At 45.6% G+C, this 17825-nt stretch overlaps 2 protein-coding genes across 5 annotated transcripts in view; one reads left to right on the top strand and one right to left on the bottom strand.

Annotated features, from left to right (window-relative positions):
* The window catches only part of LOC127575496 (structural maintenance of chromosomes protein 6-like), a 68758-nt gene extending 65421 nt beyond the window's left edge, over nucleotides 1-3337 (bottom strand). Inside the window, 2 exon segments of the mRNA XM_052025430.1 lie at nucleotides 2022-2025; nucleotides 3299-3337. Coding sequence (XP_051881390.1) covers nucleotides 2022-2025; nucleotides 3299-3337 — 43 coding nt within the window.
* Nucleotides 3338-3512: 175 nt separating this feature from the next.
* LOC127575450 (flap endonuclease GEN homolog 1) overlaps nucleotides 3513-17825 on the top strand; it is a 35210-nt gene continuing 20897 nt past the window's right edge. For 2 of the 4 annotated variants that reach the window (XM_052025337.1, XM_052025334.1), the window contains exons 1-7: nucleotides 3513-3759; nucleotides 7360-7528; nucleotides 10192-10384; nucleotides 11449-11625; nucleotides 12473-12583; nucleotides 13864-13937; nucleotides 15822-15913. In XM_052025337.1, coding sequence (XP_051881297.1) covers nucleotides 7368-7528; nucleotides 10192-10384; nucleotides 11449-11625; nucleotides 12473-12583; nucleotides 13864-13937; nucleotides 15822-15913 — 808 coding nt within the window. In that variant the 5' untranslated portion in view covers nucleotides 3513-3759; nucleotides 7360-7367. Of the gene's footprint in view, nucleotides 3760-4041; nucleotides 4157-7359; nucleotides 7529-7730; nucleotides 7796-10191; nucleotides 10385-11448; nucleotides 11626-12472; nucleotides 12584-13863; nucleotides 13938-15821; nucleotides 15914-17825 lie in introns of those variants that run through there. The other 2 variants (XM_052025335.1, XM_052025336.1) reach the window with 2 other exon arrangements.

Below are 17825 nucleotides of genomic sequence, written 5' to 3'. Positions count from 1 at the left end.
ATCAATCTCAATTCCCTCAAGGTATTCAACCATCAGTTATTCATTCATAAGATGTTGATGGCTAACCAGCATTTATTGTCAAACCTAACTGTCCCTGAACTGATCAAGTAGTTAATAGTCGAACACATACATGGGTCTTGATTTACATATAGGCTAGGCCAGGGCAAGTTTGACAGATTTTTCTTCCAGGAAGAACTTTAATGAAGTGTTATTATATTAAACTGGTTATTATTAGAAAATTGTAATTTTGTGATTTTACTGATACCAGCACTTTATTTCAGATTGTTGTAATTAGATGAATTTTGAATTCCCCAGTTGCCATGATGCAGTTCAAATTATGACCACAATTGCATAATCCAGGACCCTGGTTCCATGCCCCAGAGGTTATAATTTAATTCCCCAAATTTGATTGATATTCAGAATAAAGTTCAGGAAATACATCTGTTTCATTAGTTTATTGTGTCATCCAATATTAGTGAAGGGTTTCACAAATATTGATAAAGATAAAATTTCACTTCCAGTCAGTGTATGCATTCGAGAATTAGACAGGTTTTTACAACAATTCAATGATTTTGTCCACCATGACTGATGATTGCACAACTGAGACTAGCTTTAATTTCCAGATTTATTTAATTATATGAATTTACAATCCTCAGCTCATATCTCTATCAATTTCACTTAACTCTGGCTGCTAGTCCAGTAGTCAACCACTAACAAATCTTTTCTCCATTCACCACTAAGCAGAGAGAAAAATATTGATTTACCATTGTTGGTATAACATAGCACAACTGAGCCTTAGTGGCCAATATGATGGATAGGATTATCAGTTTGCATTCTCAGCTGTTAGAACAAGTTAGCCTTAGCTCTTATGAACCCCCCACCCTCCTTCTGTTTGAATACTGGAGAAATCATAGCATCTACTGTTTCACTTCCGAGTCAACACCTTCACAACAACTACATTGAGCTTCATCAATTGAGCACAGAGAGCTCAGAACATAGATGGGAAAGAAGAGACAAGGGGCAAGTGATTGAAAACTCTATGGTCTCATTCACAGAACGAACTAAGTGATCACCCAATCTGTGTTCAACCTTTCCAATATGATCCATTCAGTTTGTAATTTCCATCCCACCTCTGCAATAACTAAAGTTCAAACAGCAAATCCCTTCTTATCACAAGGTACTTTACAGCCTTCCAAACTCAAACAAATTCAGTAATTTTAAATGCAAAAGTAAATTAGTGTAAATACTGAAAATGTGGTAAAAGGATTGATGAAAAGGTTACCAGCATGGAATGCTGTTTATCCCTCCCCAGATCCCAGATTCAAAATAAACTCCAAGGCACAATTCTAAAAGGACACGAACAGAAAGATCTGGGGATTTTTTCATTATTTGTGTTTGACGATGTGGGCATCACTGGGATTTATTGCATATCCCTAATCGTCTTTGACTTGGTAAGCAAATTCAGAGGACATTTACGAATCGACCAGATTGTTGTGGTCAGGAGTCACATGTAGCTGAGGCAGATTTCCTCCTGAAAAGGACATCAGTGAACTAAATTGGTTTATACTTTTCTTTAAAAAGAATTGCATTTTTAAAATTCCAGATTATGACTTGAGTTTAAATTCTACAGCTCTGTGGTGGATTTTGAACTTGGATATTTGGATTATTTGCACAATACTGCACATCTTGTTGAAAGTGTGTGGGAAGGTTGAGAAAGTGATTAAGTATCCAGAACTAGGGGTCACAATTTCAAAGTAAGGAATTGGCCATTCAGCCCCAAGATGAAAAGACATTTCTTCAGTCAGACAGCAATGTTTGGAATCCTCAACCTAAGTGGGTTGCAAAGGATCAGATGCTGAGTATATTCAGTAAGAGACAGATGATTTTTAGATAATAATAGAATGGAGGAATACGGGGTTACTGCAGGACAGTGGCACTAATAAAAGGATCAGTTATGATCTTATTGATTACCAGAGCAGGTAAGAGGGACTGAGCATCTTATTGCTGCTTCTATCACATACTTTCCTAAAAAAAGCATATAGAATTTAGAAATAAAGGCAGTACAAAAACAAGGAAGTCATGAAGAATTCTTATAAAAAAAAATCTTGTTTGGCTACAACTAGAATATTGCATCCAGTTTTGAGCACCATACATTATGATGTAAAGGGTTTAGAGAGGGTGCAGAACACTTATCAAAGTGATTCTAGAGCTGAAGGGCTTCAGTTACGTGGCTAGATTGTAGAACCAGGGGTGGTGTTCCTGGAAAAGGAGACCATAAGAAAATCTGATAGAGGTAATTAAAACCACGAAGCGTAAAACAGAGAGAAACCGTTCCCATTGTCGGATGGTACATAATGGAGCATAAAATACGGGCAATCGATTAAAAAAAAGGATTTTTAATCGCTTGAGTGGTTAGTGCCTATCTAGTGTTAATGCACTGCCAAGACGAGCAGTGAAGGCAGATTCAAAGATAGTGTTCACGTTAAAAGGTGGATGATTATGTTTGGGAATAATCTGCGAGAGTGGGGGGCAAGAAATCTTGCACACACTCCGTACGGATTTGATGGGCCGAATAACATCATACCTTGCTGTGACCAGTTGCCTGCGCACCTCGCCCGCGGTTCATGCAAAGAGATCATTGAACTTCAACAGCAACACTCGCTCGCCAACCCAACCCCCGGTAATTGGAGCATCCCTCCCCCTACCAGCCCGGCTCCTGGAATCCCCCGGTAACCGGTGCAACACTTCCCAGGCCGGCGCCCAGTAACCGGGATACCCTTCCCCCACCAGCCCAACCCCCGGTAACTACCACACTCCCCGCCCACCCCCGGATAACAACGACTCCGGTCCGGCTCCGGTATCAACGATACTCCCCTCCCCACCCCCACCCGTAACAACAACAACACTCCCCTCCCCGCCCGGCCCCCCACCCCCGGTAACAATGACACTCACTTTTCCCGCCCGCCCGGCCCCCCGGTAACAACGACACTCCCCTCCCTCCCGACCCCCGGTAACAACTCCCCTTCCCTCCCGACCCGGCCCGGCCCCCCCGTAACGACACTCACTCTTCCCGCCCACCCAGCCCCCAGTAACAACGACACTCCCCTCCCCTCCCCTCCCTCCCTCCCGGCCCGGCCCCCGGTAACACCTCCCTCCCTCCCGGCCCCCGGTAGCAACGACACTCCACTCCCCTCCCGGCCCGGCCCGGCCCGGCCCCCGGTAACAACGACACTCACTCTCCCAGCCCACAAGTCGCCTCGACCAATATCCGCCGAAATTCTATTCAAAATTTTCATACGACATCGCGCATGCGCCCTCTCACCCCGGACGCCGTCATCCAACGCTCATGTCAGTGATACGCATGCGCAACGATCCACCATGCCGGATGCCCCGACACTCGGCGGCACGCAGTTGGCCGCTCGGCGTGCATCTGACGTCACCGCTGCTGCTGTCTGGAGGGTACGCACGCCCAGCTCCCGACTCTGGCAAGAGGCTTGGGCTTCAAGCGCGTACTCTGCGCATGTCCGCAGCCGTTGGGCTGTGTGCGTGCGCTGCGTTTGGCCGCGAAATTTGAACAGGAGCGATGGATCCGGCCCTGGGGATACCCGGAACGTCTGCTCCCCACCTCCGTCTTAGCGTCTTATTTCCGAACCGTCCATCTGGCGCATAGAGCTGCTGATTCGGACCGGGTGCAACTGGTGCCGAGAGCGGCACATTTGAGTGAAGGGAAACGGAGCTTTGCAGAAGTACTGCAGAGAGGTAAATGAGCCCGAGGGACTGCAGAGGCTGGAGCAACACACAGTCTGCTGGAGGAACTCAGCATGGCATGGGATGGGGTAACTGTAGATATTTCAGGTCGATACCCTGCATCAGCACAGTATAAAGAGGGGATAAGATATCTTTGTTAGTCACATGTACATTGAAACACACAGTGAAATGCATTTTTTTTGCATAGAATGTTCTGGGGGCAGCCCACAAGTGTCGCTACGCTTCTGGCACCAACATAGCATGCCCACAACTTCCTAACCCATACATCTTTGGAATGCGGGAGGAAACTGGAGCACCCGGAGGAAACCCATGCAGACACAGGGCGAACATACAAACTCCGTACAGACAGTGGCCGGAATTGAACCTGGGTCGCTGGCGCAGTAATAGGGTTACGCTGACCGCTACACTACCGTGCCTGCCAGGGAGTGATGAGATCATTGGGGTGAAAGATTATGAGCAGATCAGGGAAGGGCAGTAGTGGCGTTGAGAGGCTGGTGATATGATTGATGGAGCCGAGAGGGGAGGGTGAAGGCCGAGACGGGTGATGAGCGGGAACAGAAAGGCTGTCAGTGCTGGAATCTGATATGTAAGGCAGGTGGCAATGGGAACCAGAGGTGAAAGGCAGATGGAACTGGGAAACAGATGGGGGAGGTGGGGGAAGCGGGGAAGCTGGAGGGTGAAATCTGTGGGTAGTAGGTGGATGGAACGGGGTGGAGGATGTAAATGTGTGATGGGGGGATGGGAGGAGGGTGTGCAAAAGGGATTATGGGAGGGGGAGACAATGGGGGACAAGGGAGGTGGGCAGAGGGGAGACGATTGGGACGAGGGATGGAGAGACGATGGGGACAAGGGAGGAAGGGGGACACGATGATGGATGAAGGAGGGAGGGCACGGGAGACGTCGGACGAGGGAGGGAGGGCACGGGAGATGACGGGGATGAGGGAGAGGGTGGAGACGATGGGGAGGGAGGGCAGGGGAAATGACATACGAGGGAGGGAGGCAAGGGAGGGCGGGAGAGATGACAGGGACGAGGGAGGGTGGGGCAAATTTGGGGACAAGGGAGGGTGGGGAGAATTCGGGGATAAGGGAGGGAGGGGGAGATGACGGATTAGAGAGGGATGGTGGGAGGGGGAGACGAGGGAGGGATGGCGGGGGGGAGACAACAGGGACAAGGGAGTGAGGGATGGAGGGAGGGTTAGATGACGAGGATGCAGGGAAGACACTGGAACGAGGGAGGGGAGGAGGGGGAGACAACTGGAATGAGGAAGGGAAGGGGGGAGACGACGGGCACGATGGAGCAATGGAGGGGAAGACGATGGGGATGAGGGAGGGGGAGACAACAGGGTTGAGGGTGGGATGGCGGGAGGGGAAACGACGGGGACGAAAGAAGGAGGGAGGGGGAGACTAGAGTGAGGGAGACAATGGGAATGAGAGGGGGAGATGATGGGGAGGAGGGGGAGACGAGGGAAGGCGGGGAAGAGCGGAAGGGGATTGGAGGGAAGGGGAGGGGGGGGGGAAGGGGGAGATGATGGGCAGAGGGACAGAGAGGAAGTAGGGGGAGGGGTGGGGGAGATGACTGGGGAGGGGGAGACGACGCGTAGGAGGGAGGGAGACGATGGGGAGGGGGGAGTGAAGGGGAGACGGGGGGAGGGTGGTAGAGATGATGGAGGGAGGGCGGGTGAAACGACAGATGGGAGAGAGGGTGGGGAGACAAGACAAGGAAGGGCGGGGGAGATGACGGGGACGAGGGAGGGAGGGGGAGACAATGGGGACAAGGGAGTGAGGGAGGAAGGGTCAGATGACGAGGATGCAGGGAAGACAACTGGAACGAGGGAGGGAAGGATGGGGAGACAGCGGTGGAGGAGGAATGGAGGGGAAGACAACGGGGATGAGGGAGGGAGGGGAGACGACAGGGATGAGGGTGGTATGGCGGGAGGGGAAGACGACGGGGACGAGAGAAGGAGGGAAGGAGAGACTAGAGTGGGGGAGACGATGGGGATGAGGGAGGGAGGGGGGATGAGGGAGGGAGGGGGGACGAGAGAAGGAGGGAGGGGGAGACGACGGGAACGAGAGAAGGAGGGAGGGGGAGACTACGGGGACGAGAAGGAGGGAGGGGGAGACTAGGGTGGGGGAGACAATGGGAGGGGGAGATGTGGGAAGATGAGGGGGAGGAGGGAGGGAGAGTGAAGACGGGGAAGGGGGGAGCTGACGGGGAGGAGAGGGTGTAGGAGGAGATGATGGGCAGAGGGAGGGAGGGCAAGATGAAGGGGGAGGGAGTGTGAGGGAGATGACGGGGAAGGAGGGCGGAGGAGGTAGGGAAGGGGAGACAACGGGGAGGAGGGAGGGGGAGATGGGGGTGAGGGAGGAAGGGGGAGACAACGATGATAGGGAGGGGGAGACAACGGGGACGAGGGAGGAATGGAGGGAGGGGGAGATGATGGAGACGAGGGAGGGTTAGATGACGAGGATGCAGGGAAGACGACTGGAACGAGGGAAGGAGGGGGAGACGACGGGGATGAGGGTGGGATGGCGGGAGGAGTAGACGATGGGGACGAGAAAAGGAGGGAGGGGGAGACTAGGGTGGGGGAGACAACGGGGATGAGGGAGGGAGGGGGAGATGAAGGAAGATGAGGGGGAGGAGCGGAAGGGGGATCAGAGGGAAGGGGGAGGAGGGAGGGGGATTGAAGACGGCGAAGGGGGGAGATGACGGGGCGGATAGACGAGGAGGATAGTGTGTAGGGGGAGATGATGGGCAGAGGGAGGGAGGGTGAGGGAAATGACAGAGGGAGGGAGGAGGAGATGATGGGGGAGGAGAAGACGATGGGGAGGAGGGAGGGAGGCGGAGACGACAACAGAAGGGAGGGAGAAGGAGGCAACGGGGGAGTGAAGGGGAGACAACGGGGGAGGGGGATTGAAGGGAAGACGAGGGGAGGAGGAGACGAGAGGGTGGGGAGAGGGAGTGAAGTCGACGGGGGAGGAGGAAGGGACAGAGAATGGAGGGGGGGAAGAAGGGAGGGGGAGGGAGACGACGGGGAGGGGGGTTCGTGGGGGGAGAATCAGAGATGAAGGGAGGACGAGATGGGGAGGGGAAGGAAGGTGGGAGGGAGGGGGTGGCAAGACGAGGGGGGAGGGAGAGTGGAGAAGACGGGGAGGGTAGACAATGGGGAGGTTGAGGGGCAGATGACGAGGGAGGGGGAGAGGAAGGGTTTCCTTGAGGGAGGGTGCAGGGGGAAACGACGGGGGCCGAGGAAGGAGATTGACGACGGTGGGGGGAGGGGAGGAGGGATGCGGCGGGGAGATGAGGGGGGACATGACGGGGTAGGGGGCAGGATGGGGTGAGACAACAGGGAGGGGCTAAATGGGGATTGGGGGAGAGGAGTGAGGAGAAACGACGTGGGGAGGGAAGTGGACAGGGAGACAACAGAGGAGGTACGGAGAGAGAAGAGGCAGCAACGGGGTGGGAGTGGGAGGTGGTGTCAGCCGAGGGACTTTCTGCATTAAAAAGACAATGAATGGTATCTGATTATGTACTTTGTAAATAGAGTTTTATTAGGAACTAATGTGTATATTTGTCTTTTTGTTTCTAAACAGCTGGAATTATGGGAGTGAATGACTTGTGGCAGATTTTGGAGCCAGTTAAGGAATATGTTCCATTGCAGAATCTTAAAGGGAAAACGTTAGCTGTGGATATGAGCTATTGGGTCTGTGAGGCTCAAACAGTGAAAGGCATGATGGGGACAGTCAACAAACCACATCTCAGGTAACATGAAATATGTAGGTAGTTACCGTATGATGCACTGTAATATTCATTTTGGACTGTGATTGAAATCATGTTGATGAAATATTGAGACATCTGTGCCAGGAAGTAATGACATGACATTTTCTTTTGTTAATTCCTCACTGGAAAAGGTTTTGATGTTATTATGCTATTGGACAGATAGTGTTTCACATGCAATGAGAGAAGAGGAAATAGCATTTGACTAACGTGCTAGTGGCTGTCTCAAGACACATGTTAATGCATACAAAGGTATTTTTTAAAACTTGTTCCCTTGGTCATTCATAGCGTGAAAAGATAAATAAAGTGCCTATCCTCTATTTGGAAGGAATTGAGCTAATACTGTTAGGGTGGTTGGTGAACAGTGACATGGATCAAATGGTAATGGAAGTGAAGAGAATATAAATTTTGAGCAAGACTCAATTAGAAGTGAAGGCAATGATACTACACACAGATTGAGGATAACATAAGTAAAAAAGATTAAGAATCAACTCAAATAGAAGTCCATTTTTCCACATTGCTTATGCAATTTATGTCTCTAACTTATTTTCAGATCATAAGTTGATATGGTAGACAATTTTCCTTGTCAACATAATAGCTATTGATGTTGAATCAGAAACTATAGGAAGGAAACTATAGGCAGGGCACATAAGAATTATAAGGTAGCCAGGAAGGAGCTTAAGAAGGGACTTAGGAGAGCTAGAAGGGGACATGAGAAGGCCTTGGTGAGCAGAATTAAGAAAAGCCCTAAGGTTTTCTAAGAGTACATGAAGAACAAGAGGACAACTAGAGTGTCTGGAGGCTGAGGAGCTAGGGGAGGTCCTTAATGAATACTTTGCTTCAGTATTCACTAAGAAGAGGGACTTTGACAAATGTGAGGTCAGCGTAGAACAGGCTAGTGTGCTGGAGTATGTTGAGGTTAAGAAAGAGGTAATGTTAGAGCTTCTGAAAAACATTATGATAGACAAGTCCCTAGGGCCAGACGCGATATACCCCAGATTACTACGGGAAGTGAGGGAAGAGATTGCTGGGGTGTTGGCAAAGATATTTGTGTCCTCTCTGACCACAGGAGTGATACCAGAGGATTGGTGGATGGCAAATGTCATTCCCTTGTTCAAGAAAGGTAATGGAGATAATCCTGGGAATTATAGACCAGTGAGTCTCGCATCAGTGGTGGGCAAGCTATTGGAGACAGTGCTTAAGGATAGGATTTACGAGCTTAGTCTTATTTGGGATAGTCAGCATGGCTTTGTGAGGGGCAGGTCATGCCTCACGAGCCTAATTGAGTTTTTCGAGGAGGTGACAAAACAAACTGATGAAGGTAGAGCAGTGGATGTGGTGTATATGGTCTTTAGTAAGGTGTTTGACAAGGTTCCCTATGGTAGGCTCATCCAGAAAATCATGAGGCATGGGATCCATGGAGACTTGGTTGTGTGGATTCAGAATTGGCTTGCCCACAGAAAGCAGAGGGTGGTAGTAGATGGAGAGTATTCTGCCTGGAGGTCAGTGACCAGTGGTGTTCCACAGGGATCTGTTCTGGAACCCTTGCTCTTTGTGATTTTTATAAATGACTTGGATGAGGAAGTGGAGGGATGGGTTAGTAAGTTTGCAGATGACAAGAAGGGATGTGGATAGTGTAGAAAGTTGTCGTATGTTACAACGGGATATAGACAGGATGCAGAGTTGGGCGGAGAAGTGGCAGATGGAGTTCATCGGAGAAGTGTGAAGTGATACACTTTGGAAGAACGAACTTGAAGGCAGAGTACAGGTTAATGGCAGGATTCTTAGCAGTGTAGAGTAACAGGCATCTTGGGGTCCAAGTCCATAGATCCCTCAAAGTTGCCACTTAAGTTGATAGGGTGGTTAAGAAGGTGTATGGTGTGCTCTCCTTCATTAGTTGGGTGATTGAGTTCAAGTTCCACAAGGTAATGTTGCAGCTCTATAAAACTCTGGTTAGACCACACTTAGAGTATTGTGTTCAGTTCTGGTCACGTCATTATAAGAAGGATGTGGAAGTTTTAGAGAGGATGCAGAGGAGATTTATCAGGATGCTGCCTAGATTGGAGAACGTCTTATGAGGAAAGTTTGGGCAAGCTAGGGCTTTTCTCTCTGGAGCGATGTAGGATGAGAGGCGACTTGATAGAGGTGTATAAGATTATGAGGAGCATAGACAGTAGACAGCCAGCACCTTTTCCTCAGGGCAGCAATGGCCAATAGCATAGGACATCAGTTTAAGGTCAGAGGAGGGAAGTTTAGCTGAGATGTCAGGTAGGTTTTTTACACAGAGAGTGGTGGGTGCCTGGAATGCACTGCCAGGGATGGTGGTAAAGGCTGATACAATAGGGACGTTAGAAGACTCTTGGATAATCACATGGAATTAAGAAAAATGGAGGGTTATGGGCTGTGTAGGAGGGAAGGGTTAGATTGATCAAAGAGTAGGTGTTTATATAGGTCGGCACATTGTGGGCCGAAAGGCCGATATTGTGCTGTACTGTTCTATGAATATGTAGATTGGTTACCAGTAAAAAGACGTTTGCATTTCACAGTTAATCTTTCATTGGTGTATTTCTGACATTTGATATTCAAAATTTGCAACTTGTCCCATTTTAAGTTGAAAATCACTGATACATGTTTTGCTTTAATTTTAGAAATTTATTTTTCCGTATTTCATATCTCACTTTGATGGATGTGAGACTTGTCTTTGTGGCAGAAGGTGTCGCACCAAAACTGAAGGCTGACACAATGAGTAAACGGAATGAGATACGACGTGGTGGGTCCAGAAAGCCAGGAAATTGTACTGTCCGGACAGGAAGATCCCATTTTAAATCTGTTCTTAGAGAGGTCAGTGTAATCCGAGAGGTAAAGTTTGTCACCTTGACCTGTGGACCCATGAGCATTATCCCTCTTGATATCAGAGTTATAGTCAGTTGTGCAATTTGGGCATTGAAATTCGGTTTGTTGCACCTGTACTACATCAATGCAGTTTGCACTAACTCAATGTAACTGCACTGTGTAATGAATTAACCTGTACGATCAGTTTGTAAGACAAGCTTTTCACTGTACCTCGGTACAAGTGACAATAATAAACCAATACCAATACCAAATGTTAATCAGGGTATTACACTGAATAATAGTGAAATTATTGATGGACAAGCAACATCTAACCTGCACCTGGACCCTGCCCTTTATAGTTTCTGAAAGACGACATTGTTTTTTTGAATTTATAAATTAATGGTTGTAATGTTTTTATTTGAATTGAGACATGATAATTTGACGTGGATCTTTGAACTAGTTTCATTTGATCTGGCAAACTCATTTAAATATCATCCCTGTCATAATTTAAATCCCAAGCTAACATCACTAGTGATTCACCAGTAAAATGTTAGATGGATTGGATATTCCATGTGGTATATTCCTTTTCCTGTATCATATTAACAAATGGAATTTTAAAAAATTGAGTGATTTTTTTTTCTCTAAAAATTAGTTCAATATTTTTTTGGGAGTGTAAGTGGCTGTGAAGCATGCTTACTACTGTTTGCTAGTGTTTCTTATGTTTAATAAACAAAAGTGGGTTTTGGTTCAGTGAAATGTTCCATCAGTACATCTAACATAAGTTGGTCTGGCTTAAAGCCAGTTTTCAGAGCAAGGTTGCTTAATTTGGTATACTATAGATGGCTTATGAGGTTTATTTGCACCTGCTGGAAGTCATATGATTTTTGTTTTAAAAAATATTTCACCTTAAAGTTCAACATCTAATGCAGGCTGGCCAAATTTCCCCACTATGAATTTTGTGCAAACATAACACATCTTTCTCCAAATTTCATTTCTTTGTAATTTGTAAATCTCTATGAAAGGTACCCTGCAAATATTGAATGAATTGAGATTTGGTTATTTTTTCTTTTCAGTGCTGTGAATTGCTGGATTATCTGGGTAACCCGTGGGTTTGTGCTGCTGGTGAGGCTGAAGCTATGTGTGCCTATCTCAATGAAAATGGATATGTTGATGGTTGCATCACCAATGACGGTGATACTTTTCTATATGGTGCTCAGACTGTGTACAGGAACTTGACCATAAACACAAAGGTAACTCAGAGTTTACATTATTGTGAAGACATTAGCAATATCATCAGATTCTGCTCTTAAAAGCTGTTGCGTAATTTTTGTCTGTGTGCACTTCCTGAAGTGTATTTTCTGTCTCTGCCTTTTGTCATTTAGCTCAAAGGAAACAACAGCAAATTGAAATCTATGGGAGAGTAGGGAAAGTTAAAGTTCAAAGTAATTCCAATCATTAATGTGAAATTACTAAAGCATTATGGAAATAATCAACTATTGACTAGCTAATAAGGTGCACATATCTCTAGAAGAATGCAACAGGCAATCTACTGCTATAAATGAAACCATTATACAGTTTTTTCACTAACTCTCTGTTTTCTTCGTTCATCATATATCCTCATCACTGAGTACTAAGACAGATGATTTAGTTTGCAAATAGCCTATGGTACTTCTGTGGAAATGTTCGCTACTACTGGTAGGGAGCATTTGTCTAGGCTACCACTAGGGCTAATGCTAACATTTGCTACCCAGGGCAGTGCTCTCCAGAACATATCTTAAAATACATACCACTTGCAGTAGATAGCTAATTATGTTTGTATAGAATGTGACAGAATCTTTTTCCCATACCAAGATACACATTAGACTTGGGGGACTTCTGCAGATTGTATTTTGTGTTTATCTGTAACAGTGACCCCATTATGTGTGGAAAGATTTGTTAACGTGACGGGGGAAGAGTCATTTGGATACTGTGTGGGGGATGGTCACTATTTCATTTTAATTAGCTGCAAGGTCCATGCCAAGTACGAGAAAACAAAACATTTTGTCCTGAGTCGCTGGGACAGACCATTGATTTTTGTTTTATTCTCCATTTTAATAGGATCCCCATGTGGACTGCTACGAAATGTCAGCAATAAAATCCAAATTAGGCCTTGACCGAGATGCACTAATTGGTTTTGCAATTCTGCTTGGATGTGATTACCTGCCAAAGGTATGGTTTGGTTTTAAAGTTGTAATTGCACCAACAGTAAATTGTAATATGCATTAGCTTGTAATTAAATTATAGGTCCTTCCCAGCTTACAAATGCCCGACTTATGTACAGCCCTTGCGTACGAATGAGTGTTTGGGAGACCAGCGGGATGAATTTGCTGGCTGCTGCATGGCTGAAGGCATCTTCCGCCATTCGGGAAGTGTGATGGAATATTCTCTGCATTGTTGGATAAGTGTAGTTGCAACATTTCTTAAGAACCTCAACACCATATAGTGCAAAGCAGCCCATTTGATGGGCACCCCATAAACCACACTAAGCATCCATTTACACTGCCACTGGCATAGAGCATAACCTCTTCAAGACATACTGCAGTTAGTCAAGTACACTATTCCAACAGTATCTCCTGAACCCACGACCTCTACCACCAAGAAAGTAAAAGGCAGCAGATGAATGTAAACACTGCTGGCTGCAGGTTTCCCTCTCAAGTTGCACACCATCATGATTTAGAAATGTATTGCCATCCTTTATCACTGGGTCCTGGAAGAAACTACCTTACTGCACTATGGGGAATACCTTCTCAAGAGTAATTAGGTTGAGCAATAAATGCTGACCTTATCAGTGACCTCCAAATCCTTAAAAATAGAAATTAAAAAAAGCTAAAGACAGAAGAGATGATCTGTTTGTTTTGGCTTGTTTACTTAAGTATAGTTTATTCTTAAGTCAAAAATAATCTAAAATATTTATTTTTCCATCACAGGACAGAACCCTTTTTCAGATTGATTTAATTAATTGAATTTTAAATTCCCCAGCTGCTGTAATAGGATTTGAGCCCATGTCAGCAAATATATCTTCTAAGTTCATGGATACTAGCTCAATAATTTAACCTCTGAGACATTGTAGCATTGTTTTTTTAATTTTATCGTGCATATTTGATTCAGATTCTGAATGAAGTTCAGGAGATGAATCTGCTTCAAGGGTTTAATTTGTTCAAAGTAATTTCTGAGAGTTGTCTACTGCCAAACCCTTTGCTAATATTGATAAAGATACAATTCCATTTCAAGTTGTAGAATATACCCAAATACCTTAAAAGCTTGAGAAAACTGCTAAGTTAAAATTGTTGGCCAGTGCCTGGGCAATGAGTCTGGTGTACAATCTGTGAGTTCCTTGGTTCTTTCTTGTAATCTCACTGTTTCTAGATATATCATCCAATTTATCTTTTTGTACTTCGAGATTTTCTTATAAGAATCTATGTCTATTGTTTTTGCTTTTCTGGCTCTAGGGGGTTCCAGGAGTTGGGAAGGAACAGGCTTTGAAGTTGGTTGAGACAATGAATGGACAGAGTCTACTTCAAAGGTGAATTTAACCCTTGGACAGAGGCATGTTCTAAGGAAGTTCTTCTCTCCTGGAGATGATCTTTATTCTAGGTTACGTTATAATGTAACATACAGCTGTGGAGGCCAGATCATTGGAGGCATTTAAGGATGAGATAGATATCTAATTAGTCAAGGTATCAAGGGATATGGGGATAAGACCAGAAATGGGGGTTAGATTAGTGGAAATTTTTTTTTCTCACGGAGCAGACCCCCCCACCCATCCCCCATTTCTCATTTTTTTCTTTTTCCCCTTTTCTTTGGAGCAGACTCTATGGGCTGAATGGCCTACTTCTGCTCCCTTGTCTTGTGATCTTGTGTTAATGTACTGATATAACAGCAGCATGACTGTAAAAGGCTACCCAAACATCAAGAACTGCTCTGATAATCCAAAACTGTGAAATGGCTAAATTATAGCTCTACAGAATGTGAATATTTTAACTTTCTTCTTACTGACGCATTGTATTCTTGCTGTCTCTTGCACATTCTTTCTCTTCCATTTAACTTCCTCAAATCTAACTGCAGTGTCACAGTTTCTTAACATTTTATCTTAAAAGTCTTTACTTTCTACTTCATCCTTTCAATTCATTTTGAAGTGGCTTGGAAGCTTTTACTTTTCAAAGCATTTATCTGTTGGTTAAAATGATTTGTACAATCACTCATTGCCCATGGAAGACAGAGAGTAGGGGGTGGAAGGCTGTTATTCTGGCTGGAGGTCCGTGACCAGTGGTGTTCTGCAAGGATCGGTGCTGAGACCTCTGTTGTTTGTGATATGTATCAATAATCTGGATCAAAATGTAGATGGATGGATTAGCAAATTTGCAGATGACACCAAGATTGGTAGAGTTGTGAACAGTATAAAGGACCATCAAAGAGTACAGCAGGAAATAGATCACTCACAGTTATAGGCAGAGAAGTGGCAGATGGAGTTTAATCCGGGCAAGTGTGAGGTGGTGTGCTTTGGGAGGTCAAATTAAAGGAAAAAGTATATCGTTAATGGTAGGCCCCTCAATAGCATTGAGATACAGAGGGATCTTGGGACCTAGGTCCATAGTTCACTGAAAGTGGCTACGCAAGTGGATAAGGTTGTAAAGGAGGAGTATGGCATGCTTGCCTTCATTGGTAGGGGTGTTTAGTATGAGAGTAAGGAAGTCATGCTGTAGTTTATATAAAATTTTAGTCAGACCACACTTGGACTATTGTGTGCAGTTCTAGTTGCCCCATTATAGGAAGGACGTGGAGACTGTGGAGAGGGTGCAGAAGAGGTTTACCAGGGTGCTGCCTGGATTAGAGGGCATGAGCTATATGGAAAGATTGAACAAAATTGGGTAGCTCTCCCTAGAGCGTCGGAGGCTAAGGGGAGACCTGATAGAGGTTTTTAAAATTATGAGAGGCATAGATAGGGTAGACAGTCAGAATCTTTTCCTCAGGGTAGAAAAGTTAAACACCAAAGGACATGCTTTTAAGGTTGGGGGGGCAGGGGGTAGGTGGAGTTTAAAGGCAACTGAGGGGTGTTTTTTTTAACGCAGAGGGTGGTAGATGCTTAGAATAGGTTACCAGGAATAGTACTGGAAGCAGGCAGCTTAGTGGAGTATGAGGCTTTTAGATAGACACATGAATATGAAAGGAATGGAGGGATATGGATGATAAGCAGGAGGAGGACATTTAGTATAAATTGGCATCAAGATCAGAACAACATTATGGGTCGAATGGCCTGTCCAGTGCTGTACTGTTCGATGTCCAGTATTACACCCAATATTTTATAGACAAATGTGGATATAATTAAAGGTGGAATATTTGGTATGCATTGATTTTGAGTGATGCTTTTTTTTTCCAAAACAAAGTTAAAATTAATTAACCTTTCTAGGTTTAAACTATGGAAAAGAGAGTTTGATGAAGTTGGTACTCGTGATTCCCTTGTTAAAAAGAAAGTGCACTGCTCGGTGTGCCAACACCCAGGTAACCAGCTCTTGATTTCATTTCTTTATCTTTCGTGGGATGTGAGTATTGCTAATAGTGCAGCAGTTAATATCCATCCACAGTTGTCCTAAAGAGGGTGTTGGTGAGGCACTTTTTTGAACTGCAATCTGTGTGATGAAGGTGCTTCAACAGTATGGTTGGGTAATGCGTTTTAAGATTCTTGCTAACAGTGATAAAGGAGCAATATTATTGCTGTGAATAGGATGGCGGTGAGTATAAGGGGAATTTCCAGCTAGTGGTGATTCTCATGCCTGCTCTGTATATCTTTCGAAGTGGTAAGTCTTGAAGGTTCCAGAAGTGAAAAAAAACAAACTGCTGGAGGAACCCAGGAGGTCAAGCAGCATCTGTGAAGGCAAAGGATGGTCAACATTTTGGGTCAAGACCCTGCATCAGGTCTGAGTGTAGAGGGAAGATAACCAGTATAAAGCGGTGAGAGGGTGGGGTGAGACGGGGACTGATACGAGGAACCAGGTGAGATGGGGGATAATGGGCAGGTGGTTGTGGGGGAGAGGGCAGTTTTGCGGCAGAGCCTGATGGGTGGAAACAGGTGAAAAAAATTGGGTAGATGGAGCCAGTTGAGGGGAGGGGGAGCATAGAGACGGACTAGAAGGTGATAAGTGGAACCAAATAAGGGAGGAATAATGGGCAGATTGAACCAGATGGGGGAGGAGATAGGAAAGGCAGGCCAAGGGAGAAGAAACCCAAGTGAATTGGTGTGTGGGTGATGGGCAGACAGAACAAGATGGGGGAGGGTAACAAATCTAGGTAATGGGGTGGGGATGGTTGGGACTGGAAAAGGTGAACAGATGAACCTAGGTGGACCAGTTAGAGTAAGAAAGGAACACGGGGTGAGGATTACCTGAAATTTGATTATAGGCTCCCCAAGTGGAATATAAAGGGCTGTCCTTCTAGCTTGTGCTTGGCCTCACCGTGGCAATGGAGAAGGCTGAGGGCAGACAGGTTGGTGTGGGAATTGAGTTGAAGACGTCAACCATCCGTTTGCCTCCACAGATGCTGCTTGACCTGCTGAGCTCCTCCCAGCAGTTTTCCTTTACTTCATATTTCAGCAGCTGTAGTCTCTTGTCTCCAAGGTTCCTGAAGCGTTTGACAACTTGTGCCTTGTGGATAAAACATTGCATTCACATTGAGGAGGAGGGTTGCAGAGTGAATGTTTTAATGTGGTGGATGGAGTGCAGATCAAGGGGGATACAATATCTTTAAGAGTTGTTGCAGCTAGAGTCATTCAGGCAAGTGGGAAAGCATTTGATCACTCTCCTGACATGAATGTTGTAGATAGTGCCAAGTGTGAGTGGTGGCAGTTCACTCAGTGCAGAAGAGCCATCCTCTGTCCTGCACATGTAGCTGCCATTTTTGTGTGATTGGTTCATTTAATTATATAGTTAGTTGTGATCCCCAGGGTCCCAACCACTCCTCTAACACATACATTGCAGAAAAATTGACAGTGATAATACCATTGCATGTCATGGGGAAATGGTTAACACTTCTCATGCTGAAGACACCGTTGCCTAGCACAATTGACTGGAGTAAGTGTTATACTTGCCGCTTATCATTACGAGACTGAATGTTGCCCAAGTCCTGCTGGATCATTATCTGTGGGTATTGAATGGAATTCAACATTGCAGTTATCTATAACGACTTTGTGACGGAGTAAAGACAATTGGGTCTTACAGTGGTGTCATTGGACTTTCAAGATATTTCATAGGTAGAATTTATAGGTGAAACATCCTAGATGTGCTCATCACTGATTATATTCGGATATCTGCACTGTTGGTAGCATGGTGATTTGAAGAGGAATTGCTGGCTCCCTCTAGGTGTACGATAGTGAACAGTGTTCATTAAAGCTATTACATTATTCAGATATATTTTTAGA

The sequence above is a fragment of the Pristis pectinata genome, chromosome 10, assembly GCF_009764475.1.
Source record: "Pristis pectinata isolate sPriPec2 chromosome 10, sPriPec2.1.pri, whole genome shotgun sequence".
NCBI classification, from domain to species: domain Eukaryota; kingdom Metazoa; phylum Chordata; class Chondrichthyes; order Rhinopristiformes; family Pristidae; genus Pristis; species Pristis pectinata.
The sequence above is the reverse complement of the archived record's forward strand: the minus strand, read 5'-3'. Positions and strand labels throughout refer to the sequence as shown.